The sequence below is a fragment of the Lithobates pipiens genome, unplaced genomic scaffold (assembly GCF_037356315.1).
Source record: "Lithobates pipiens isolate NorthernLeopardFrog02 unplaced genomic scaffold, aLitPip1_a1.2 Scaffold_8, whole genome shotgun sequence".
Taxonomy (NCBI): domain Eukaryota; kingdom Metazoa; phylum Chordata; class Amphibia; order Anura; family Ranidae; genus Lithobates; species Lithobates pipiens.
The window spans coordinates 6,038,766-6,060,257 of record NW_027507903.1 but is presented as its reverse complement, the minus strand read 5'-3'; the positions used below and the strand labels follow the sequence as shown (position 1 = coordinate 6,060,257).

The 21,492-nt window shown below is 42.1% G+C and overlaps 1 protein-coding gene across 1 annotated transcript in view; it reads left to right on the top strand.

Moving 5' to 3' along the window:
- Nucleotides 1-4,397: 4,397 nt before the first annotated feature.
- The window catches only part of PIAS1 (protein inhibitor of activated STAT 1), a gene marked incomplete at its 5' end in the record, with an annotated part of 42,451 nt that continues 25,356 nt past the window's right edge, over nucleotides 4,398-21,492 (top strand). The window contains 7 exon segments of the mRNA XM_077469060.1: nucleotides 4,398-4,482; nucleotides 12,669-12,716; nucleotides 12,816-12,906; nucleotides 13,061-13,195; nucleotides 15,255-15,360; nucleotides 15,653-15,726; nucleotides 18,095-18,255. Of these exon segments, the coding sequence (XP_077325186.1) occupies nucleotides 4,398-4,482; nucleotides 12,669-12,716; nucleotides 12,816-12,906; nucleotides 13,061-13,195; nucleotides 15,255-15,360; nucleotides 15,653-15,726; nucleotides 18,095-18,255 (700 nt within the window).

Sequence of the window (21,492 nt, the reverse complement as noted above, 5' to 3'; positions counted from 1 at the left end):
CGGACATTTTTGGGACCACTGTCATTTAATACAGCGATCAGTGCCTGTACAAACGCACTGATTCCTGTTATAAATGGCAGTGTAGGGGTTAAGTGTGTCCTAGGGGTGTGCTTCTAACTGTGGGGGGGGGGGGGGGGGGGGGGCTTTGCGTGTGTTAGTGAACACTGATCTCTGCTCGATTTACAGCGAGCAGAGATCAGTGTCACTTGTGGCTAGGCAGAACGGGAGATGCTTTTCACTTCCGCTTCTCCCTGTGAGACGATTGCGGGTATCCCTGCGGCGATCGAGTCTGCGGGACCCACGACCGGACTCATGGGGGTCCCAACCGGCACGCACGCCGCCGGCGATGCGCACGCGATGGCAGGGCGGCAATTTCAAATGGACGTACCTGTATGCCAATTTGCCTGCCCGTGCCATTCTGCCGACGTGCACCGGTCGGGAAGTGGTTATGTCTTGTGTGTGGGTGTTTGTTTTTTGTTTTTTTGTTTTTTTGTTCTTTAAGATAGAATAAATGATTCCCAGTATCTTCTGAGGAAGTGAGGATTTGTGTAAATGATCTAATTTGAAGTCTGTGAGGTTAGAAATTTGGAAGCTGCAACTCCTGTTGATGGCAATCGCCAAAACTGACATCCTGGATCCTGGCTTCACTAATTGGCAAGTCGCTGACCCTGGTACAAGTATGTAGGTTGGGAGATCAGACGTGTCAGACTTGGGTTGGTTGGGTCCCCCTTCCAGGACAGTGACTCTGTAGGTAGAGGCCGGGTTTCTGAGGTCTGAATGTAGTCTGTAGGCAACCTATAACAAGTATGGAAGCTTCAGAGGCCTGTAAAAAACAAAACAAAAAAAAACATGCAAACGCCAAAAATGAATATGCAGCGGCAGCTCCCTTCTTTCTATTCTGATTGGTTCCTTTTAAACATGGCAGACGCCACAATATTCCTACTCCAGTACACCAATCCTTTGCTATGTAAAGAATGTGCGCATATAAACGTGGAATGTTTTGGAATCCTATTTGTGGAAGTTTACTTTTCTCCTTCCTGCAGATCTGGTCACTTTACGCTTTTTAAGTTTTAAAGCCGGGCCCAATGGAAAGTAAAAATCCTCCGGTGGCGTGGTTCTGCCTGCACACTGCATATGCTTAAATTCTCATTTACGTAAAGGGAACTGGGAAAATCTGTTACTTGCCTGATTCTTCACTATTGCAGTCTGCAGAAGTCTCCTGTTCTTGGTGTTGTGTCCACTGTGTGGTCAGTTCTATAGCTGTGCTGGGAACTCAGCCTGTTCTACTTCAATGATCAGACTTGTCCTGACATCCCCCCCCACCCCTGCACAGCCATTCACTGGGATATCACTGGGCTGCTGTTTCTCCTTCCCCAGCTCTTATTCAGCTGAAAACAGATTGTGATCACTTTGTTAATGTGTGTGTGAATTTTCTTTCTCTTTTTTTTTTTTTCTTTTCTTTTTTTTTTTCTTTCTCTCCTTCTTTTTTTTTTTTTTTTCTCTCTATCACCCCCGCCAAAAATAGGGTGATCATGTTTTGCCAATAGAAAGAAAAAAAATAGCTTTTGCATCCAATCAGAGCACGGCTTACTGTTCCACCGTCGTAAAACCAAGTGCCGTTTGTACACAGGATGGCTGCCCAATCATTGTGTGAACAATTGACGTGGGCCAATATCCAGTGGAAGGAGCAGTGAAGTCCTGAGCAGTGAATGAGAGAACGGCCTGAGGAAATTGGGGACACCATGAGTACAGATATTGTCACCCTGGGGGACACCGCGAGTAGTATTAAAGTTGAATAATGGGGGATAGGATGATGATTCTTTCGATGGCCCGCAGAGTCTGCAGGAAAGCCTAAAGGCCCTGGCAGGATAATCGACCAAAACCGTTGACCTTTGGATTTCTGTAAAAAAATTTAAAAGCCAACGCTTTTGACTGATTACTCTGCCAGGGCCTTTAGGTGTTCCTGCAGACTTTCAGAGGGCCATAGAAGGGATAGTCAACGCATCCCACAATTCTCTGCAGTATGGCCATTGTGTATTGGCATTACAACTCTTTATTCTTCCTAATAATCAATTGCATTGGATTTTACACTATGTGGCGCATTCTTTCTTTGAGTCTAAAATCACGGCCACACCCCAGCGGGGAGATTCCTTCTATGGCCCTCAGAGTCTGCAGAAACGCCTAAAGGTCCTGGCAGGGTAATCGGCCAAAAGCGTCACTGGCTTTTTGTAAAGGGGGGTCCAGTACTACTGGTAAGAAGGCATTTGTATCATTTTAAGGTGGCCGTGTCTTTGGTGGTCAGCAGCACATGGGACTATACTTTGTGTTACTGGTTGGAAGCCAGTTGTGAATTGGTGTCTGCGACCTCAACTGACAACCCTTTTTATTTTTTCTATTTTTTTTTTGTATCACCCATTGGGAATTCTCCTATGTCGGACTCTATTTGATATATTGATATAGATAGATATAGAGAGAGAGGTGTGTGTATATATATATATATTTTGAAACAATTGATTATGAAAATAGTAATCGATTTAATTTCATCATCGATCAGTTGGCCGATTTTATTGTATCAGTTAATAACCTAAAAAAAAAAAAAAGCTGGTCAAATTGACGTTCATGTTCAACCACAGTGACGGGAAAATTTGGAAATCATAGAAAACGTCTCGGTCAAAGGAATTTGCAGACAGTTTATGTGGTTTTTGTTCAGAAATGAAGTGAAAATTTCAAACAAAATTCTTTTATTCAGCGAATGTACAAAGATTTTTCATCTGAATATTCTCACCTGAAAACTGATTTGTGAGGCCAGCATAAGGCTCGATACATGCCTATGCAGTACTTTTTGCTGTGCGTTTTTTATTTTTTTTTATTTTTTTCCCGCACGTGATTTTACTGCAATTTGCGTTTTTTTTTTTTTTTTTTTTTTTTTTTTTTTTAGGCAGATTAAAAAAACACAAATTGCTTCAAAAAGGCATTACATTCTTTTCTGCAGCTTCTCCATTGAAGTATATTGAACAAAAAAAAAAAATCAGTTTTGCGTTTAAAAGTCCCCGACCCTTTCCAAATACGCAGCGGCTGAAAAAAAGCACAGGAATGAACGTGTCCCATAGGAAACCATAGAAATGAACTGTAGTGCGTTTCTGCAAAAAGCACCAATAAACATATAGATGTGAACCAGGCCTAAGACATGTAGTATTATAATGGGGATAAAAAGACTAAAATTGGCCCTTTATAGTACAAAAAAGCAAATAATCACTACTGGAAGGGGTTAATTTTTTTACTGCAAAACAGTGAAAGTAATATTTACAGGAGTGATTATATTTTTGTACTATAAAGGGCTCATTTTATTTTTTTTATTTTTTTTTTAACCCCATTATGCTACTGGCCGATTAATCAATTGTGAAAATAGTAATCGATTCATTATCTATTAGTTTCAGTGTGTGTGTATATATATGTATATGTATATGTATATGTATATATATGTATATGTATATGTATATGTATATATATATATATATATATATATATATATATATATATATATATATATATATATATATATATATATATATATGTATATATATGTATATATGTATATATATATATATATATATATATATATATATATATATATATATATGTATATATGTATATATATATATAATTTTTTTTTTTTTATTTTTTTTTTTTTCTTTGTGGTTCACCACTACACACGTTTTTGCCTTTCATTTCTATTTTAGACAGGGGTGTTTTTTTTTTTTTTTTTTTTTTTTTTTTTTTTTTTATACCAGGTGATAATTTACATACTTTAACCCCTTGGCACCAATGTAACACAAATATGCAGCCCCACTATACAAAGGGGTTCAAGATGACCTGGTCTTGGAGGAAGTGAATTGCATGGTCATTGTCCCAATGCCATCAGGTGGTAGAAAAAATGGTACTGCAAGGGAGGATCTCTAGATTGCTGATAAGGTAAGAAAACAAAGACAGATGAGATCACATGCTGCTTCTCCTTTCACTACCCAGTCATAGGCTGGGGGCGGGTCCAAGATAACCGGGGCAGGTCCAAGATAACCTGGGCTTACAGGAAGTGAATTGATGCTTACTGTTGGGCAGAGGACATCTGGTGGTAGAAAACTGGTATTGCAGGGGAGATCTCTGGACTGCCTAAATTGCAACAAAACTATTTTGTACTATTTTACAATAGGGGAATTTTTTTTTTTTTTTTTTTTTTTTTTTTTTATGCTTTTAAATGAACCCCCCTTCCCCTCTATCTTGAACCATGTGTGCATTTAGGTATATTGACCTTCTGATCTGCATTGTGATAACTGAATGATCCTCAATAAAATGCCATTTATTAAGGTCCAGGTTCTTATTCTCTGTCCTTGTCTCTGCAGCCTCAGATAACAACCAGCGGTTTCAAGAAACATGCTTCGCGTTTGCATTAACACCACAACAAGTCCAGCAAATCAGCAGCTCAATGTAAGTCTCTCTGTCTCTCTACCCCTCCCCCCCACTCTCTCCCAGTGTTATCTCCCATCCCCCACCTCACGCCTCTCACTTGGCAACTCTGCTCAGCCTATTGAAATCTCAGCTTGATGGGGGCTAGAGTTACATCTGCGGCTGATAGCGAGCCGAGGGTTGCATTGGCAGAGGAGTTGGAAGTGGGTGAGCAGACAGTTCTGCTTTACCTAACTGTTTTATTTCTTCTTTTTTTTTTTTTTTTTTTTTCATACGGGGGAATGTGTTCTGTATCATTCATGTGAGATCTTCATCCTGTCTGTGTGACTGGTGGGCTTCACGAAGTGGTGTAGATGGTAATTTGCAATCATCTGCTGTGGAGGGCGCTGTGCCCGGAGACAGAACGGGGTTCTAAAGGGCCCTTTTGCAGAGTCTTATTGGGGAACCCCTCTGTGACCTTCCACCGTCCCTCTAAGCCTGTGGGATGCTCCATGTTTAAGGAAATGAGATTGTTTGTTCAGTTAGGAGCTAAAGAATCTGTCTGGAGGATTCAGCAGCAAATAACTAAATGGGAAGAAAGGCCGCCGGGTGGAGGGGGGGGGAGAGAGAATGTCAACTTGTATCAGATTTGGGGGGCCGCACGTCATTACAGACCCTCTGAATTGAGCCTGGAGACGCATTGCAGCACAATATTTACAAACCTATATTTTGTGTATTTTACATACACTATATTACCAAAAGTATTGGGACGCCTGCCTTTACACTCACATGAGCTTTAATGGCATACCAGTCTTAGTCTGTAAGGTTCAATATTGAGTTGGCTCCGCCCTTTGCAGCTATAACAGCTTCAACTTTCCTGGGAAGGCCGTCCACAAGGTTTAGGAGTGTGTCTATGGGGATGTTTGACCATTCTTCCAGAAGTGCATTTGTGGGGTCAGGCGTGTGGACGAGAAGGCCTCCGCTCGAATATATCCCAGAGCTTTTCTATTGGGTTGAGTTCGTCGGAACTCTGTGCAGGCCAGTCAAGTTCCTCCACCCCAAACTTGCTCATTCATGTCTTTATGGACCTTGCTTTGTGCACTGGTCCGAATCATGTGGGGGTTGTTTTTCAGGGGTTGGGCTCGGCCCCTCAGTTCCAGTGAAGTCGTCAGCACACAACAACATTTTGGACAATTTCTTGCCCCCAACTTTGTGGGAACAGTTTGGGGACGGCCCCTTCCTGTTCCAACATGACTGCGCACCAGTGCACAAAGCAAGGTTCATAAAGACATAGATGAGCGAGTTTGGGGTGGAGGAACCTGACTGGCCTGCACAGAGTTCCGACGAACTCAACCCAATAGAAAAGCTCTGGGATATATTCGAGCGGAGGCCTTCTCGTCCACACGCCTGACCCCACAAATGGGGTCTTCACTGGCCTGCACAGAGTCCTGACCTCAAGCCTATGGAACACCACCTGAGCCAGGCCTTCCTATCCAACATCAGTACCTGACCTCACAGATGTGCTTCTGGAAGAATGGTCAAACATTCCCATAGACACCCTCCTAAACCTTGTGGAAGCCTTCCCAGTACTTTTAAAAAGGCATCCCAGTCTCGTGTGTGCATGTGCGTGTGTGCATGTGCGTGTGTGCATGTGCGTGTGTGCGTGTGTGTGTGTGTGTGTGTGTGTGTATAGCTATATCTATCTGTTTCTGGTTTTATAGTTGAAAGGTAGCTGTGAAACTAGAAGCTTGGCCGCATTTTTAGCATCCAACTCATGTTGCAGCAACAGCTCTGACTAAATAATGGGGCTCCCAGTAAAAATTAAATGAGTATGAATGTATAGCTAAACTTGCCTTGAAACCTACTTGAAGGACGAGTTTCTGAACTCGCGTGCCTCTGCAGCATGGCCTAGGAACCTGCAGCTGTCCATGCCTTCTGAAAGACTAACATCTGAGTGATCACATGACTGCTGGCAGTCGGCACTCTCTGTTCTGCTCCTCTAGCACTCGCAGGAGCACTGGGGGGGGGGGGGGGTTCAGCATGCACATCTGGCTCCAGCTCAACTGTATGCTGAGAGGCGGAGCCAGCCGCCAGGCGGGGCACCTGGGTGAATTCTTACAATATTGTCAGGATCCTTCCTGCACCTAGAGTGGCTTGGCCTGGTCAGTTTATGGCGGGCTATTGCCTGCTATCAGCTGACTCTGGGTCATAAGAGAACAAAACGAAGTACACTTGTGACCTACAAGTGAAGCGGGAAGAAAAAAAAAAGCTTTGGCTTTTCTTAAAGGACTATTCTAGGTTTGGATATTTTATGCATAGTAATGTTGGTTCAGCTTGGATTAATGTAACAATGGTGTATATATACCATACCTGGGCGATGGCCCTGAAAGTCACTGAAGTAGACACGGCTACCCCAGTGATCTCTATTAGTTTCCGGGTCCTGTGCTGAGCGGCAGGCCCTTCTACATTGTCATCATAGGAGGTGGAGAGTGTGACTTCATCACCCAGCCTTGTCCAATCAGAGAATGTTTTGCAGTTGGCTTTCTCTGAAATGGCTCTAGTGTTGAGCGGCTGACCACCAGCTGCACGGGACCTGGGTGCAAGTGGGCATCACTGATGTAGTGGTGTCCCTTTTTTGTTGTTTTTTTTTTGCGACTTACAGGGACATTGACCAGGAATGGTGTATATAAATGGGTAGGTTGCTCCCATGCTTGACCAGCGTAACCTTACATAAAATATCCATACCTGGAATTTTAGGTTTAAAGCCAGTCGGAGTAAAAGCATTTTTTTCCATTTTTTGGTTGATGTCGGCAAGTAGAACCGTCCTCCTCCTTCTGTATATATATCTCTGGAGCTCCACCGGATGGATGTGAAACATCTGGAAAAATTCCTCGCTTCCCCCACCTGTTCATAGCCGCTACCAGGGAGCCGGATTTTATAATTGCTTCATTTTTCTTACATGTCAGAAAACACCACAGTAGTGCGGCCCCCCTGGTCAATGTCACCATACCTGCTCTGGCAGGCAGAAACCAGAACCCCAGCTAGGAGATACGAGGTGGTGATTAAAGCTGAAGTTTAGGTAGGATTTCTCTTGCATGGTTCATTTTGGTCCAAAAATGCCTAACAATGCCCATAGAAGGTGGAGATCTGTTGTAGTGGTGACTGCATTCTACGGAACTTTTTGTTATGAGATGTATACTTGCAGTGGTCCAACTGGATCAGATAACTATTCGGCCTCCAGTATAACCTTTTATTTACTGAGCAGGTCTTTAGGGGGGGGGGGGGTTTGGTTTTGTTTTTGTTCTGGGTTTTGTTTTTTAGTTATGTTTTTTGTTTTTTTCTGGGATTTGTTTTTTGTTTTTTTTGTTTTGTCCTGGGTTTTGTTTTTGTTCTTGGTTTTTGTTTTTTTGTTTTTGTTTTATTGTTCTTGGTTTTGTGTTTTGTTTTGTTTTTGTTCTGGGTTTTGTGTTTTACCACTGCCTACTACAGTGAGTTGGTCACCTCTGTCCACTTGACCCTCATCATCACCAGCTGTTTAGGGTTTTGTGAGGCCCAGCCTTGTACTTTTGGACCTAGTTGCCTTTTTATTAGGCATCTTCTGAGGGAATCTGCACCCATCTAGAACCTTTGTATACTTACTAATGTCTTCATATAGAACAGGGATCTGCAATTTGCGGACCTCCAGCTGTTGCAAAACTACAAGTCCCATCATGCCTCTGCCTCTGGGTGTCATGCTTGTGGCTGTCAGTCTTGCTATGCCTCATGGGAGTTGTAGTTCTGCAACAGCTGGAGGTCCGCTAATTGCATATCCCTGATATAGAACCTTGTTTGTTCTTATTGATGTCTTCTTCACTGGAATCTTCCTTTACTTCCCTTTTTTATTTTTTTTATTTTATTTAGCCTCTATCCTGTGGGACTTTTGCGTCCACTTAGGATTTTTTTTTTTTTTTTTTGTGCACTCTATTCCTCATACGCATTGATTGCGGAGGTTCGCCCTGCTCCAGTAGTCTTCTGCCGAGTCATTGAAACCCTCCAGAGGCCTTCAATTCCAGTGACCATATTTGACTTGATATAGGGTTACATAGTAGGTGAGGTTGAAAAAAGACACAAGTCCATCAAGTCCAACCTATGTGTGTGATTATATGTCAGTATTACATTGTATATCCCTGTATGTTGCGGTCTTTCGGGTGCTTATCTAATAGTTTCTTGAAGCTGCTCAGTAAAGAACACTCTACGTAGTTTAAAGCGGGAGTTCCGCCGTTTTTTGTTTTGTTAAAAGTCAGCAGCTACAAATACTGCAGCTGCTGACTTTTAAAATATGGACACTTACCCGCCCAGTGCGCCCGCAATGTCGGCACACGAAGCCGATATCTCGATCGGCTCTCGGGTGCAGCCGCCGCCACCACCATCTTCCTTGTGGCTTCACTTCCCGTTTCCCTACTGCACATGCACGAGTCGCACTGCGCAATAAGGACGGTCCCCACTGTCTCTGGGATCCGTGTTTCCCAGCAGACAGCGGGGGACCCGCAGGAAGTGGCGTAAATACCCTCAGAATCTACGGCTATCTATGCCGGAAGTGGGTACAAATACCTGTGCTATACAGGTATCTGCACCTCCCTCCCCCCTGAAAGGTTCCAATTGTGGCACCGGAGGGGGGGAGGGTTCCAATGAGCAGAAGTTCCACTTTAGGGTGGAGCTCCGCTTTAAGGTTAAACTTCTTCTTTTCTTCTCATTTTAATGGGTGGCCACAAGTCTTGTTAAACTCCCTTCTGCGAACAAGTTTTATCCCTATTGTGGGGTCACAACAGGCTTTTTCTAAAAGTTGTCTGAGGCATCGCAATCTCCTGTCATCTCTTCAGAAAACCAGGGGTTTGTGTTGGATTGTGTTGATGCAGTGCATACTACCTTGCCTTTTAGAGTATCGTCTTGGATCTTTTTGGAGCTTCTACTGTAAAGACCTTCTTGCGCCCGCAATTGGCGGCACTCCTCTGTGCAGACTGGAAGTACGCTGAGAGTGTTCCCGAAAGGTTCCCATTTGTTAAACGGTGGACTAGTCCAACTTTGTTTCAACCAGTCTACTGCCTTAATAGGCACACCACTGGTTAGGTTCAATGCATGCTCACTTTTTACGCTTTTGACAGACTTTCTCCTTCAATTCTCAGTTTTGAACTGGTTGGTTCTGCCATCCATGCTATTTTGGCAGTGACTGTTAACTTTCATAGTAAGGTTGAATAAAGACACCAGTCCATCCAGTTCAACCTGAGTGAGTGTCTACAATTGTCCCTATCCCTGTACATTGCACACTCACATCAGTCCCTACCCTTAAGGAGCCCACAATCCAAGGTCCCCATTCATATACTAGGGCCAATTTTTTGGACAGAAGACAATTAACCTACCTACCAGCATGTCTTTGGATTGTGGGAGGAAACCGGAGTACCCGGAGGCAACCCACTCAGGCACAGGGAGAACATGCAAACTCCAGGCAGGTAGTGTTGTGGTTGGGATTCGAACCAGCGAACCTTCTTGCTGCTAGGTGAGAGTGCTAACCACTACACCACTGTGCTGCCCAAATTTAATTGGTTAATTTCTTTCAAAGGGGAGCTAGAATGGCCTGTTTTTTGTTGGAGAGCAGGTACCGCAAACATATGGAGCTATCTGCTTCAGTTGCGATGCTCATCTACAGGCCTTATCCTACTTGGGTCTGATGTCCATTCAGATGTGTCAGTGCGTTGTGGCACTGCTGAAAATCCAGTGACCTATTTTGGAGGATCTGGCTGTAACCTTCAAGGGACATTGCATATTCGGTCCTGCGCTTTAACACAGCGATCAGTAACTTCATGTGAGGTCAGAGCACGCTCCAGCCCCAATGTCTGTGGTATAGGGAGAAGTTGGTTGAGTCCCACCTATCTCCTAAATCTATGTTTTGCAGTAGATGCCCACAAGCCCTCTGAGCCTAACTCATGCTTGCCCCATAGGGCTCAAACTTGGACTGAATAATACCTCTGCATGAGGTATGCCATCGCTTCTACAAGTGGGTGGTTGATTGTATATCCTGGTGGGCCCTTAAGCATTTTCCTTTGCCAGCACTCACATGCAGGGAACCGCCTTTTAGCCATCAGTTAATACTTTCTGGATGTTGCTTCCTGTTGTCTCTGATGCTACTCCAGAGAACCCCCCCACCCCTATCTTCCCCAGTCTGTGTTCTTCCCACCCCGGGACTCCTTTCTTCTGACCTTGTGTTTACTTGGGTCATAGAGCTGTGCACCATCTGGACTTCCACTCTTTATCGGGAGGACATCCTGTGCTTGGGACATGAATAACCTCTTTGTTACATGGGGGTACTCGTGATTGACAAGGACCAAGATCCTGTGATCTTGATCCTTATTGCTGCTGTGTTCAGCCTCGTGCCCTCTTATTTTATCCCCATTGTGAAATGCTCAGGCAACCTCCTGTAAAGGGTTCTCTTTGCTTTACGGATTCTCGTTGTTGGCTTCTTCCAGACTTCACTTCTTTAGGATCTGGCTGGTTTGAGCCTCCCGAGCTTCCAGTGTTGGCAATCTGCCTCTTTAAAGATCCACACCTTGTACCTGTAGCTCCTTTTTGTCAGCAGCAAGGAGTTCATCCTTTTCCATTAAGAGTCCATCCATAATGAAGCAGGAGATTTCCTCGTCCCCTTCTTTCCTCTCAAAGCCAGCCTCCCGTTTTTTATTTTTTTATTTTTTTCTATTTTTGCTCAGGCCCTCTACAGATAACTGCCAGCAAAAACCCCTCACAACAGTTGCATGTTGGGGATCTGAACATGCCTGTGGTCCTGTCTCTGCAGATCAGATGGACCCTGCTACTGCCTGACCCCTCTCAGAAAAAAAACGATTTCTCCACAGCAGGAGACCCGCTCTTGACAAAGTTTCCTGCTTAGAACTTTGTTGCAGTGTCTTTGCATCTGCGGCATGCAGAGATCATTGCTGGAGGGGCCCTGTGTTCTCCTTGGTTCATCAGCAGGCAAAACAACCTGGTTTCCTGGTGTAGGTGCTCCCTGCTGGGGCCAGCGCAGGTTCTGAGAACTTCAGTAAACGACTTCACTGGGGAAGGTCCTCTTTTTAGATTAAAGGTAGGAGACGAGAGACAAATGTTCCTGATGTATCATCTGACATTCCTCCTGCTTGTTCCTCAGCTCTTAATGCTGTAGGGCAGGGGTCTCAAACTGGTGGCCCTCCAGCTGTTGTAAAACTACAAGTCCCATCATGCCTCTGCTTGTGGGGAGTCATACTTGTAACTGTCAGCCTTCCAATGCCTCATTGGACTTGTAGTTCCTCAACAGCTGGAGGGCCGCCGGTTTGAGACGCCTGCTGTAGGGGGTTCTTGGGTCTTCTCTATCATAGTTGATTGGGGTTGGACAAAACCTTGGCATACTGCAGACCCCTGTGCTGCCCAGGGATGGTTTTTGTTCTCATCTGTCTTTGGAGGTACCCAACTCTTCAGTCTGGGGCTTAGGGCTTTCATTTGTCTATTATGGCAGTTTCTTCTTACTTTCTCTGTCTTATTTCACGCGGTAAAATGGATACCCCTGGCTTTAGTGTTCTAAGGGGGTTTTCGTGGCCTAATAAATTGTACCAACTTTGTGCGTTACATGGCTTATCTTGCCTAATAGAGGTTGGTTGTCTAGGTAGGCGACCCTGTTTAGTCACTCTTCCTTGGGGCTGAGAATGACTTCCCGAGGCCTTCACAGGTAGACCTGCCCTGTATATTTGAGGTTCATTAAAGTGGGGTGCCCCTAAAAAAAAAAGAAGAAAAAAAAAAAGTCAGCAGCTACAAATACTGCAGCTGCTGACTTTTAATAATCGGACACTTACCTGCCCCAGGGTCCAGCGATGCGGGGGAATGAAGACCCCCCCTCGTTCCCCGCTCTGCTCGTGGAGCCGTCATTCGTACTGTGGGCACCCGACTGTGGCTTCACAGCCGCCCGGCTCGGTGATACGCCGCACAGTCACCTGGGACACAGACAGGTCCCAGATGACTGTGCGGCACGAAGGGAAGTGATGTCGCCAGCCCGGACAAGGAAGAATGCAGACTACAAGGGACCCCCTAGCAACAGGCATTTAGAGATGAGTAAAAAAATGTATTTATTTTTTTGGTGACAACACCCCTTTAAGAGGTTTATTGGTAGCATTAACCTGCATTTTGGTATCTGTGTTTAGTCACGGTGTTTTTTTTTTTTTTTTCTTTTCTAGGGATATCTCTGGAACAAAATGTGATTTCACAGTTCAGGTGCAGCTCAGGTAGGATCTCTTCCTGTGTTTTGGGGTTTGTCTGTCTTTACTCATCTTTTATGTGTTTCTCAATGTATAGGGTGATTCCTGATTTTATGTTCCTCTCAGGTTCTGCCTTTCAGAAACCAGTTGCCCTCAAGAAGACCATTTTCCACCAAACCTGTGTGTAAAAGTAAATGGAAAACCCTGTAATTTGCCAGTAAGTGTTTTTCGTTCTTTATTTTTATTTATTTTTTGGTGCCTTTTTGATAAAACTTTGCACAAATGTAAGGCTTTTTATACCTTTTTATTTTTTATTATGGCCTGTAAGAAATTCCTTAACATGGAGCATTTATATAATTCTCCCCTTGCAGGGTTACCTTCCACCAACCAAAAATGGGGTTGAACCAAAGCGACCAAGCCGACCAATCAATATTACCTCACTTGTACGTCTGTCTACAACTGTCCCCAACACCATTGTTGTGTCGTGGACAGCGGAAATTGGACGTGTAAGTATCATGTGACCGTTTTTTACCAGGACACAGATGATCTTGTAGCATACTTGGACATTAACCACAAGTACTCCTTTAATGCAAGTGCAAAAATGAGCTCTCTGGGACTCGACAGACTAGCAAAGAACTTGATTAACCACTTGTCTGTGGGCCGCTCACCCACAATGCGGATTAGTGGCTTGTACAGGCAGAGCGACATACCTGTGTGTTGCTAGCCTCTTCCGGGTACAGGGTGCATGCCATCAACTTACGCTGCGACTGTACACAGCAGGAGATTGTCAGAGGGTCGGAGCCAATGATTCAAGGCCCAGGACCTGCTGATTGACTGACTGTGTCCATTCACAGCCCAGAGCCCTGTGTTGACAATCAACACAGCACTCTGTACGGAGGGTACGATCTGCTTCTCCCTGCTTTGCAGGGAGAAGAAACTTTACAAAAAAAAAGTATCACAAGTTACACAAATTGCCCACTTGCCCTCTAGAAAGTTTACCCCCCCCCCCCCCCCCATGACATTGATCTGTTTGGGATGGTGTCCTGACATTGTTGGGGAGGCAATAGCGTCCCGGCGTTTGGTTGGGTGGGGGAAATAATGCAGTTGCACAAAAAAAAAAAAAAATATATATATATATATATATATATATATATATATATATATATATATATATATATACTATTATAATATATATTTTATATATATACTATTATAATATATATTTTATATATATACTATTATAATATATATTTTATATATATACTATTATAATATATATTTTATATATATACTATTATAATATATATTTTATATATATACTATTATAATATATATTTTATATATATACTATTATAATATATATATTTTTTATATATATATATATATATATATATATATATATATATATATATATATATATATATATATATATATATATATATATATATTCTAATATATCAAATTTGTTTTTTTTTTTTGTTTTTTTTTTTTTATAAAAAGACTTGGAAGAAAATGGTTTTCTTGCATCAATTGAGCCACACCCCCCCCCCCCCCCCCCAATTTAAAAGGCAAAAACATGCTATTGAAAGCCTTTCCAAAAAAAAGCATAATGTTTGGGTGGTCTACAAATGCTAAAAGGTATAATGCACAAAACAAAAATGCTGCTAAATGCTAAAGTATAAAAAAAATTAAATTAAAAACCGTGCAAAAAATCTGCTCTTGGGCATGAGGGGTTTTGGGGAGAAAAGCCTGGAGACTGAAGTGGTTAACAGTCCAACAGGGAGCAACTATAAATAATTATTGAAATAAGATAAAACCAAAAAGGTAAACAATGCGCTAAAGAGAACAATCGTATAGTAAAAAGCTGCCAGCACCATAAAGCCTGATACCAAACTCCAAATAGATGATAATAAAAAATATAAGTGCAGCGCTAATTAATGATAGATAAAGACTTTAGTGAAAAATCCCTGACAATCGGCATAAAGCTGAAATGACCCCCATTTAAGCACTCAAAAATAATGTTGTATAGAATATTGTACAAATATAAAAAAAAATAAAGAAATTGTGAAAGTAAGTAAATTTTAATAAGGTAAAAGAATTGCACTTACAAGATGGATCATAATCAACCAGCGTACTAGTAAACAGTCTCCGAATTTGCGGCGTCTCCACAGGCTTCCGTCTACTAACTATGTCCCATCATTCTCCGGCTATCAAACGTAATGACGTCGCCGCCAGTGTTTCACAATTTCTTTATTTTTTTTATATTTGTACAATATTGTATACAACATTATTTTTGAGTGCTTAAGTGGGAATCATTTCAGCTTTATGCCAATTATCAGGGATTTTTAATTAAAGTCCTTTTTTTTTTTTTTTTTATTAGCGCCACACTTATATTTTTTATTATAAATAATTATTGGGGTTTCTTTACAATGTAGTGCTGGGTTCTTCTCTTTATACCTCTCTTGTACCTTTTTTTTTTTTTTTTTTTTTAAATAAATGTTGTTTTGCTATTGTCTGGACCTGAATGATGATGATTGAGTTGTATTTCTGATTCTCTCTCCTCAGAATTTTTCGCTGGCGGTTTACCTTGTCAAGCAGCTGTCATCGGCCATCTTATTGCAGAGGCTACGGGCGAAAGGGATCCGCAACCCAGACCATTCCAGAGCCCTCAGTAAGATCTCTTCCTCATCACTATATAATGAGATCCCATCTGGTGGCACTTCGCCGTTTCTGGAATCTTAGCCCATTGACTTTGTAAACGGATACGCCTTCTGCTAATAACAAAGGAGCAGAAATCGTATGTTGGGTTGCGTTTCCTGTGTAATGTGATACATTGTATACATTCCTAGAACAGAAATGTGCGCAGTTTTGGCCGGGGGGTGGAGGGGGGAGAATGTATTGTGGACTTGACAGCCTAAAATAGGAGCTGTGCACCAATGTTCTTTATTTTGCTTTTCTTCTAGTTAAAGAGAAGCTCACAGCTGATCCAGACAGTGAAATTGCTACAACCAGTTTACGGGTCTCACTCCTCTGTCCGGTAAATATCCAATACTTTCACGTCGCTGTTAAAATCAATTTCCTCTTTTTTTTTTTTTTTTCTGTATTTGTCTATATTTTGCATATTCATGTTAAAATTGAACCTTAACCCCCCTTTCACGCTGAGGCGCTTTTCAGGCATTTTATCGCTAAAAATAGCACCTGAAAAGCGCCTCTCAAGTCACCCAGTGTGAAAGCCCAACTGCTTTCACACTGGGGGCGGTGCGCTTGTGGTACGGGAAAAAAGACCTGCAAGCTGCATCTTTGGCGTGGTGTATACAGCACTCCCAGACTGCCCCTGCCCATTGAAATGAATGGGCAGCGCTTCGGAAGCGCCGCAACACCAGCACTTTTGGCTTTCTTCGGCTGCTAGCAGCCGAGAAGCGCCGCTAAAACGACGGTAATGTGGCGCTTTACAGCGAACAGACCCCCCCCCCGCATGAAAGTATTCAAAGGTCGTGCTCTGCTGCCCCAACCCTCCCTTACAAATGAACCTTTTTTGTTTCCTTTTTGTGTGTGTGTGTGTGTGTGTATATGTGTATATGTGTATGTGTATATATATATATATATAAAAAATATATTTTGTATGTATTATATACACAGCCCCCAAGAATTCAATTTGCATTTTGCAAGTGGATTTTGGGGGGTGGGGGGCGAGCACCGTCAACCAGAGGCGGAAGATGACAGCTTTCCTTTCAATAACTGTGTTCCCCTGCCACGCGCCATTACATAAGCCCCTCCCCCTTGTCCGGGGAACTTTGATACACGTCGGCCTTCCTAGGATTGGGCGGGTGATCTGTCAAAGTCCTGGAAAAAGAGGAGGGGCTTATGTGACAGAGCGGCAGGGCACCACACAGTTATTGAAAACGAAAGCTGTGATGTTCCCTGCTGTGATCATCTAGTGGTGGCACTCCTCTTTTCCCCTCCACAGGTAGGCTGCACATGGTGGGTATGGATAAAGTTGTTTTTATAACTTAATTGCTTAGTGTCATTTTGAGGGCGGGTTTAGGGGCGGGGCAACTGGTGGCGAGTAACCCTTGAGGCCTGGCTAGTAGCTCAGGACTTGAAATCTTGAGCCCTGTATATATCTGTGTGTATACTGAGAAAATGTACTGCAACACAGATACAACCGTGTAATGCATGCAAACGTTGTTGCACTAGGCCTTTTCCTTAATAAAACTTGCATAAAACCCTAAGGCTGGGTTGTTACTGCATTCTTGTTCACATAAAATGCGATGTCTGTGCGGTGTAATTCTGACAATCTCACTACGTTTTGCCATCTGTTTCGGGTGTCAAGACAATATCGACACTTGCAGCAGATCGCATGGATGCTGTGCGATGCAGGGAAACGCAGCAAATCTTGTGCGTATCCCTCATTGTATTAGTGTGAACTGAGACTTAAAGTGATTACAATCTCCTTTTTAAATCCCATTCAGTCTATATGTGTAAAGGTGCTATGCATTAAGGTGAAAAAACCACCTCCCCCCCCACTTAAGCGTGATTTGATCAAGCAATGTGTAAGGGCAGTGGCTCTTGCTGCTGTCTCCCTCCTCATTGAGCAGACTGATCACTGCAGCAGCCATTTGCTCCCACTGCTTTCAATCAAATGCTTTGACTGGGGGTGGGCTGAGTTGCCCAAAAAAAGGGCCTGGAGCGTCGGCGGGGGTCCCCCCAGTGAAATAAGGCTCGGGCCTGTGCTGCAAAACCATTGCACAGAGGTAAGTATAACATGTCTTCTTCTTCGTCTTCTTCGTCTTCGTCTTCGTTCGTTCTTCGTTCTTCGTTCTTCGTCGTCGTCGTCGTCTTCCCTTTCAGTCCTCCAGTACCTCCAACGGGCCATGTTTTCAGGTTTTGCACAGCTGCTTTAAATCAATGACCTGGTATTGATAAGAGCCATTTTATCGAAGGGAAGTTCTTTAAACATGGCCCGTGGAGGGTACTTGAGAACTGAGGTTGAGAACCACTGCTTTAAGAAACAGAGTATACAAGCGAAACAAGCAACCCAGCCTCTGCTCAGTCCAGCAGCATGATGTTGACGTAAACTCCACCCTGACAGCTTTAGTCCCTGAAGACGTTCTCAAAGGTCTGGCCGACCTGGGGCCGAAACATATCGGGGTGGAGTCTGTACTGACATTATGTTGCTGGACTGAGCAGTGGCTGGGTTGTTTTGTTGGGGGGGGGGGGGGGGGGGGGTGGCGTGTTTCATATTAAAACGGGGTAGGTGGTGTTTTTTTTTTTTTTTTTTGTTCCGCCTCCCCATAGTAAGCAGAATTTTTTTTTTTTTTAGTTTATTTTTATTTTATTTATTTTTTTTTACTGCAAAAAGTGCAAAGTATTGAATTTTTCTTTTTGTTTCTGTCCCTTTTCAGCTTGGAAAGATGCGTTTGACTATCCCTTGCCGATCGCTTACCTGCTCCCATCTGCAGTGCTTTGATGCTACCCTGTATATCCAGATGAATGAAAAGAAGCCCACGTGGGTGTGTCCTGTGTGTGATAAGAAGGCACCGTATGAGCATTTAATAATAGATGGGTGAGTGTATATCATATGATAGAAAAGGTTTACTCCTCTTTTTAACCTTCCACTTTTTTTTAATCTAATTTTTCTGCAGTGATTTTTTAATTTCTCAGTTAGGCCTTGTTCACCCAGGTGTGTCTATGCGTGCGAAGAGTCGTCGTCACCCACATGGGGGTTCAGTGCATGCAGTTTATTGGGACAGACTCGCCTGGTTGCAATTTGGCAGCCACTTGGGTACGTGTCCCGGAATGCAGACAGTGTGCACTCGGAGTGACTCCTTCACCTGCATGGTTGTCAAATTGTGACCAGCCGTTGTGTCCATGCCGTTGCTGCGTCCCAGTAGACATGCATGTGAATGCAATGGACCCCCGTGCAGGTGAGGACTGTCCTTTTACACAAGTGTGTGTGTGTGTAATACACCCTTCTGAAAGGGGCCTTACTGACAATGTAACCACTTCAGCCCTGGAAGGTTTTACACCCTTCATGACGGGCCGTTTTTTCACACTGGGGCCTCCTGTGCGTTGGCGTTAAAGCGACGCTCGTTTTAGAGGCACTTTAGCGCTGTTTAAGTGGGGCTTTTAAACCCTGCTAGCGGCCAAAGAAGGGGGTTAAAAGTGCCTTGTTGCTGTGTTTCCAAAGCGTGTTTCATTCATTTCAATGGGCAGGGGCGTTTTTGGGAGCGTTATGCACACCGCTCCCAAAGATGCGGCTTGCAGGACTTTTTCTAACATCCCGCAAGCACACCGCCCCAGTGTGAAAGCACTCAGGCTCAAACATTCAGGCGTCATGGGAGGCTGTTTTCAGGCACTTCACATGCGCTATTTCTAGTGCTAAAACGCCCGAATACTGCCTCAGTGTGACAATTGTGCATTTATGTGACGCTTTATACAAATGACACACACATCTTTTGGTGGTATTTGATCACCTCTGTGGTTTTTCTTTTGCGCTATAAACAAAAAAAGTGTTTTCTGCTACAATACATATCCAATAAATATTGAAAATAAAATTTCTTCAATGTAGGTCAATATGTATTCCGCTATATATTTTTCGTACAAAAAACAAAAATCCCAATAAGTGTGTATTGTTATAGCGTCTGCCAATTATGGGATATTTGATGGAATTTTTTTTTTTAAACTAGTAATGGCGGTGATCAGCCATTTTTAGCAGGACTGCGTTATTGCGGCGGACCAATCCGACACCTGACACTTTTTTTGGGTACCAGTTACACTAATACAGACACTGTACTAATGAACACTGGCAGGGAAGGGGTTAACCGAGGCGATCAAAGGGTTAAGTGTATGCCTAGGGAGTGCTTACTAACACATAGAGATAGATAGAGGGATAGATATATATATCTATCTATCTATCTATCTATCTATATATATATATATATATATATATATATATATATATATATATATATATATATATATATATATATATATATATATATATATATATATATATATATATATATATATATATATATATATATATATATATATATATATATATCTGAGACCCTAGGGCAGGGATATGCAATTAGCGGACCTCTAGCTGTTGCAAAACTACAACTCTGGGTGTCATGCTTGTGGCTGTCAGTCTCGCTATGCCTCATGGGAATTGTAGTTCTGCAACAGCTGGAGGTCGGCTAATTGCATATTCCTGCCCTAGGGAATAAAATGGTGATGGTTGCAATATTTTATATCACTCAGTATTTGCACAGCGTAAAGTTAGCCCAATTTTTTTATTTTTTTTTGTATGGTTTGAAAGATTATGCAACACCGAGTAAATAGATTAGCTACATGTCATGCTTTGAAATTGTGCACACGTTCGTGGAATGGTGACAAACTGGTACCAAAAAAAAAAAAATCTCCATAGGCAACACTTTAAAAAAAAAAATGTAACGGTTACCAGATTAGAGTTACAGAGGAGGTCTAGTGCTAGAATTATTGCTCTCACTCTGGCGACTGTGACGATACCGCACACGTGTGATTTTGAACACAGTTTACATTTGCGGGCACGACTTTCATATGCGTTTTTTTCTTTGCTGCACAAGCACGCAGGGACGGGTGAAGTAGAATAATGTATCAAACCAGGCAGGACCTCAGTGATGCAGGTTTTTCTAACAGCTGGGAACATACAGGTTTATGTTCGAAGTATTACAAGATGCAGGTCTAATTTATACATTTCTTACAATGCAAGCATATTGGGTACAACATGATTGGTTGCCAAGATCTACTTCAATGTAACTATAAATCTGACACTTGTCATACAACCAGACAAACTTATTCATTCCCAGAATTCCTACATATTTATTTAAAATGATTTAGAACAGTTTTTTTTTGTCTATGGCTTTACCCATTAAAATAGTTGTATAGAGACCATATGGCACCCAGTTATGTTAAATCAAACCCTCCTTGTCCTAGACTTCACCAACTCAAGGATGATAGATTTACGACTTTGGGAAAATGAATTTGCAATAACCCCACCTTATGTGTTATGTCCTATATTTCACTATACAATCCTATGTGCATGTAATGGTTTTAAGAAAAAGTACTGTCGTGTGTGTGTATGTGTGTGTGTATATATATATATATATATATATATATATATATATATATATATATATATATATATATATATATATATATATATATATATATATATATATATATATATATATAATTATACACACACCTAACTGCTTTATTCAATATTGTTTGATTATTAATATATATGTCTTATTCAGTTTAAGTTTTAATGAGTATGTAAGCTGTCAAACTAAATTAATATACATAACTTTCCCATAGTCCACACAACACTTCTTATACTTGACAATGTTTGCTTATTACCGTTGAAGAATGTTATCTTATCAGACTATAGTTCAACTGCTGTCAAAGTGTTTCTTTTCTAATTGGTGAATTTAAACTATGAACTATCCGAATACACTTTCACCCAGTAAAAATATCAGCACAAAGCAGAGAGGTCATCTAAAGTTCAACATTTTAAAAATGAGGACTTTCTATATATTTATGTAATAACATAGTATACATTAATTAAGATTAACAACTATTGCTTTACTATTGAATAATATTGATAAGACCACTACTATATTATAATATGAATAATCAAAACATATGCAAATTAATATGAACATAAAATATATTGCCGTATTTATCGGGGTATAACACGCACCCCAAGTTTAGGAGGGCATTTTAAGGAAAAAAGTTTTAGGAGGGAAGTTTAAGG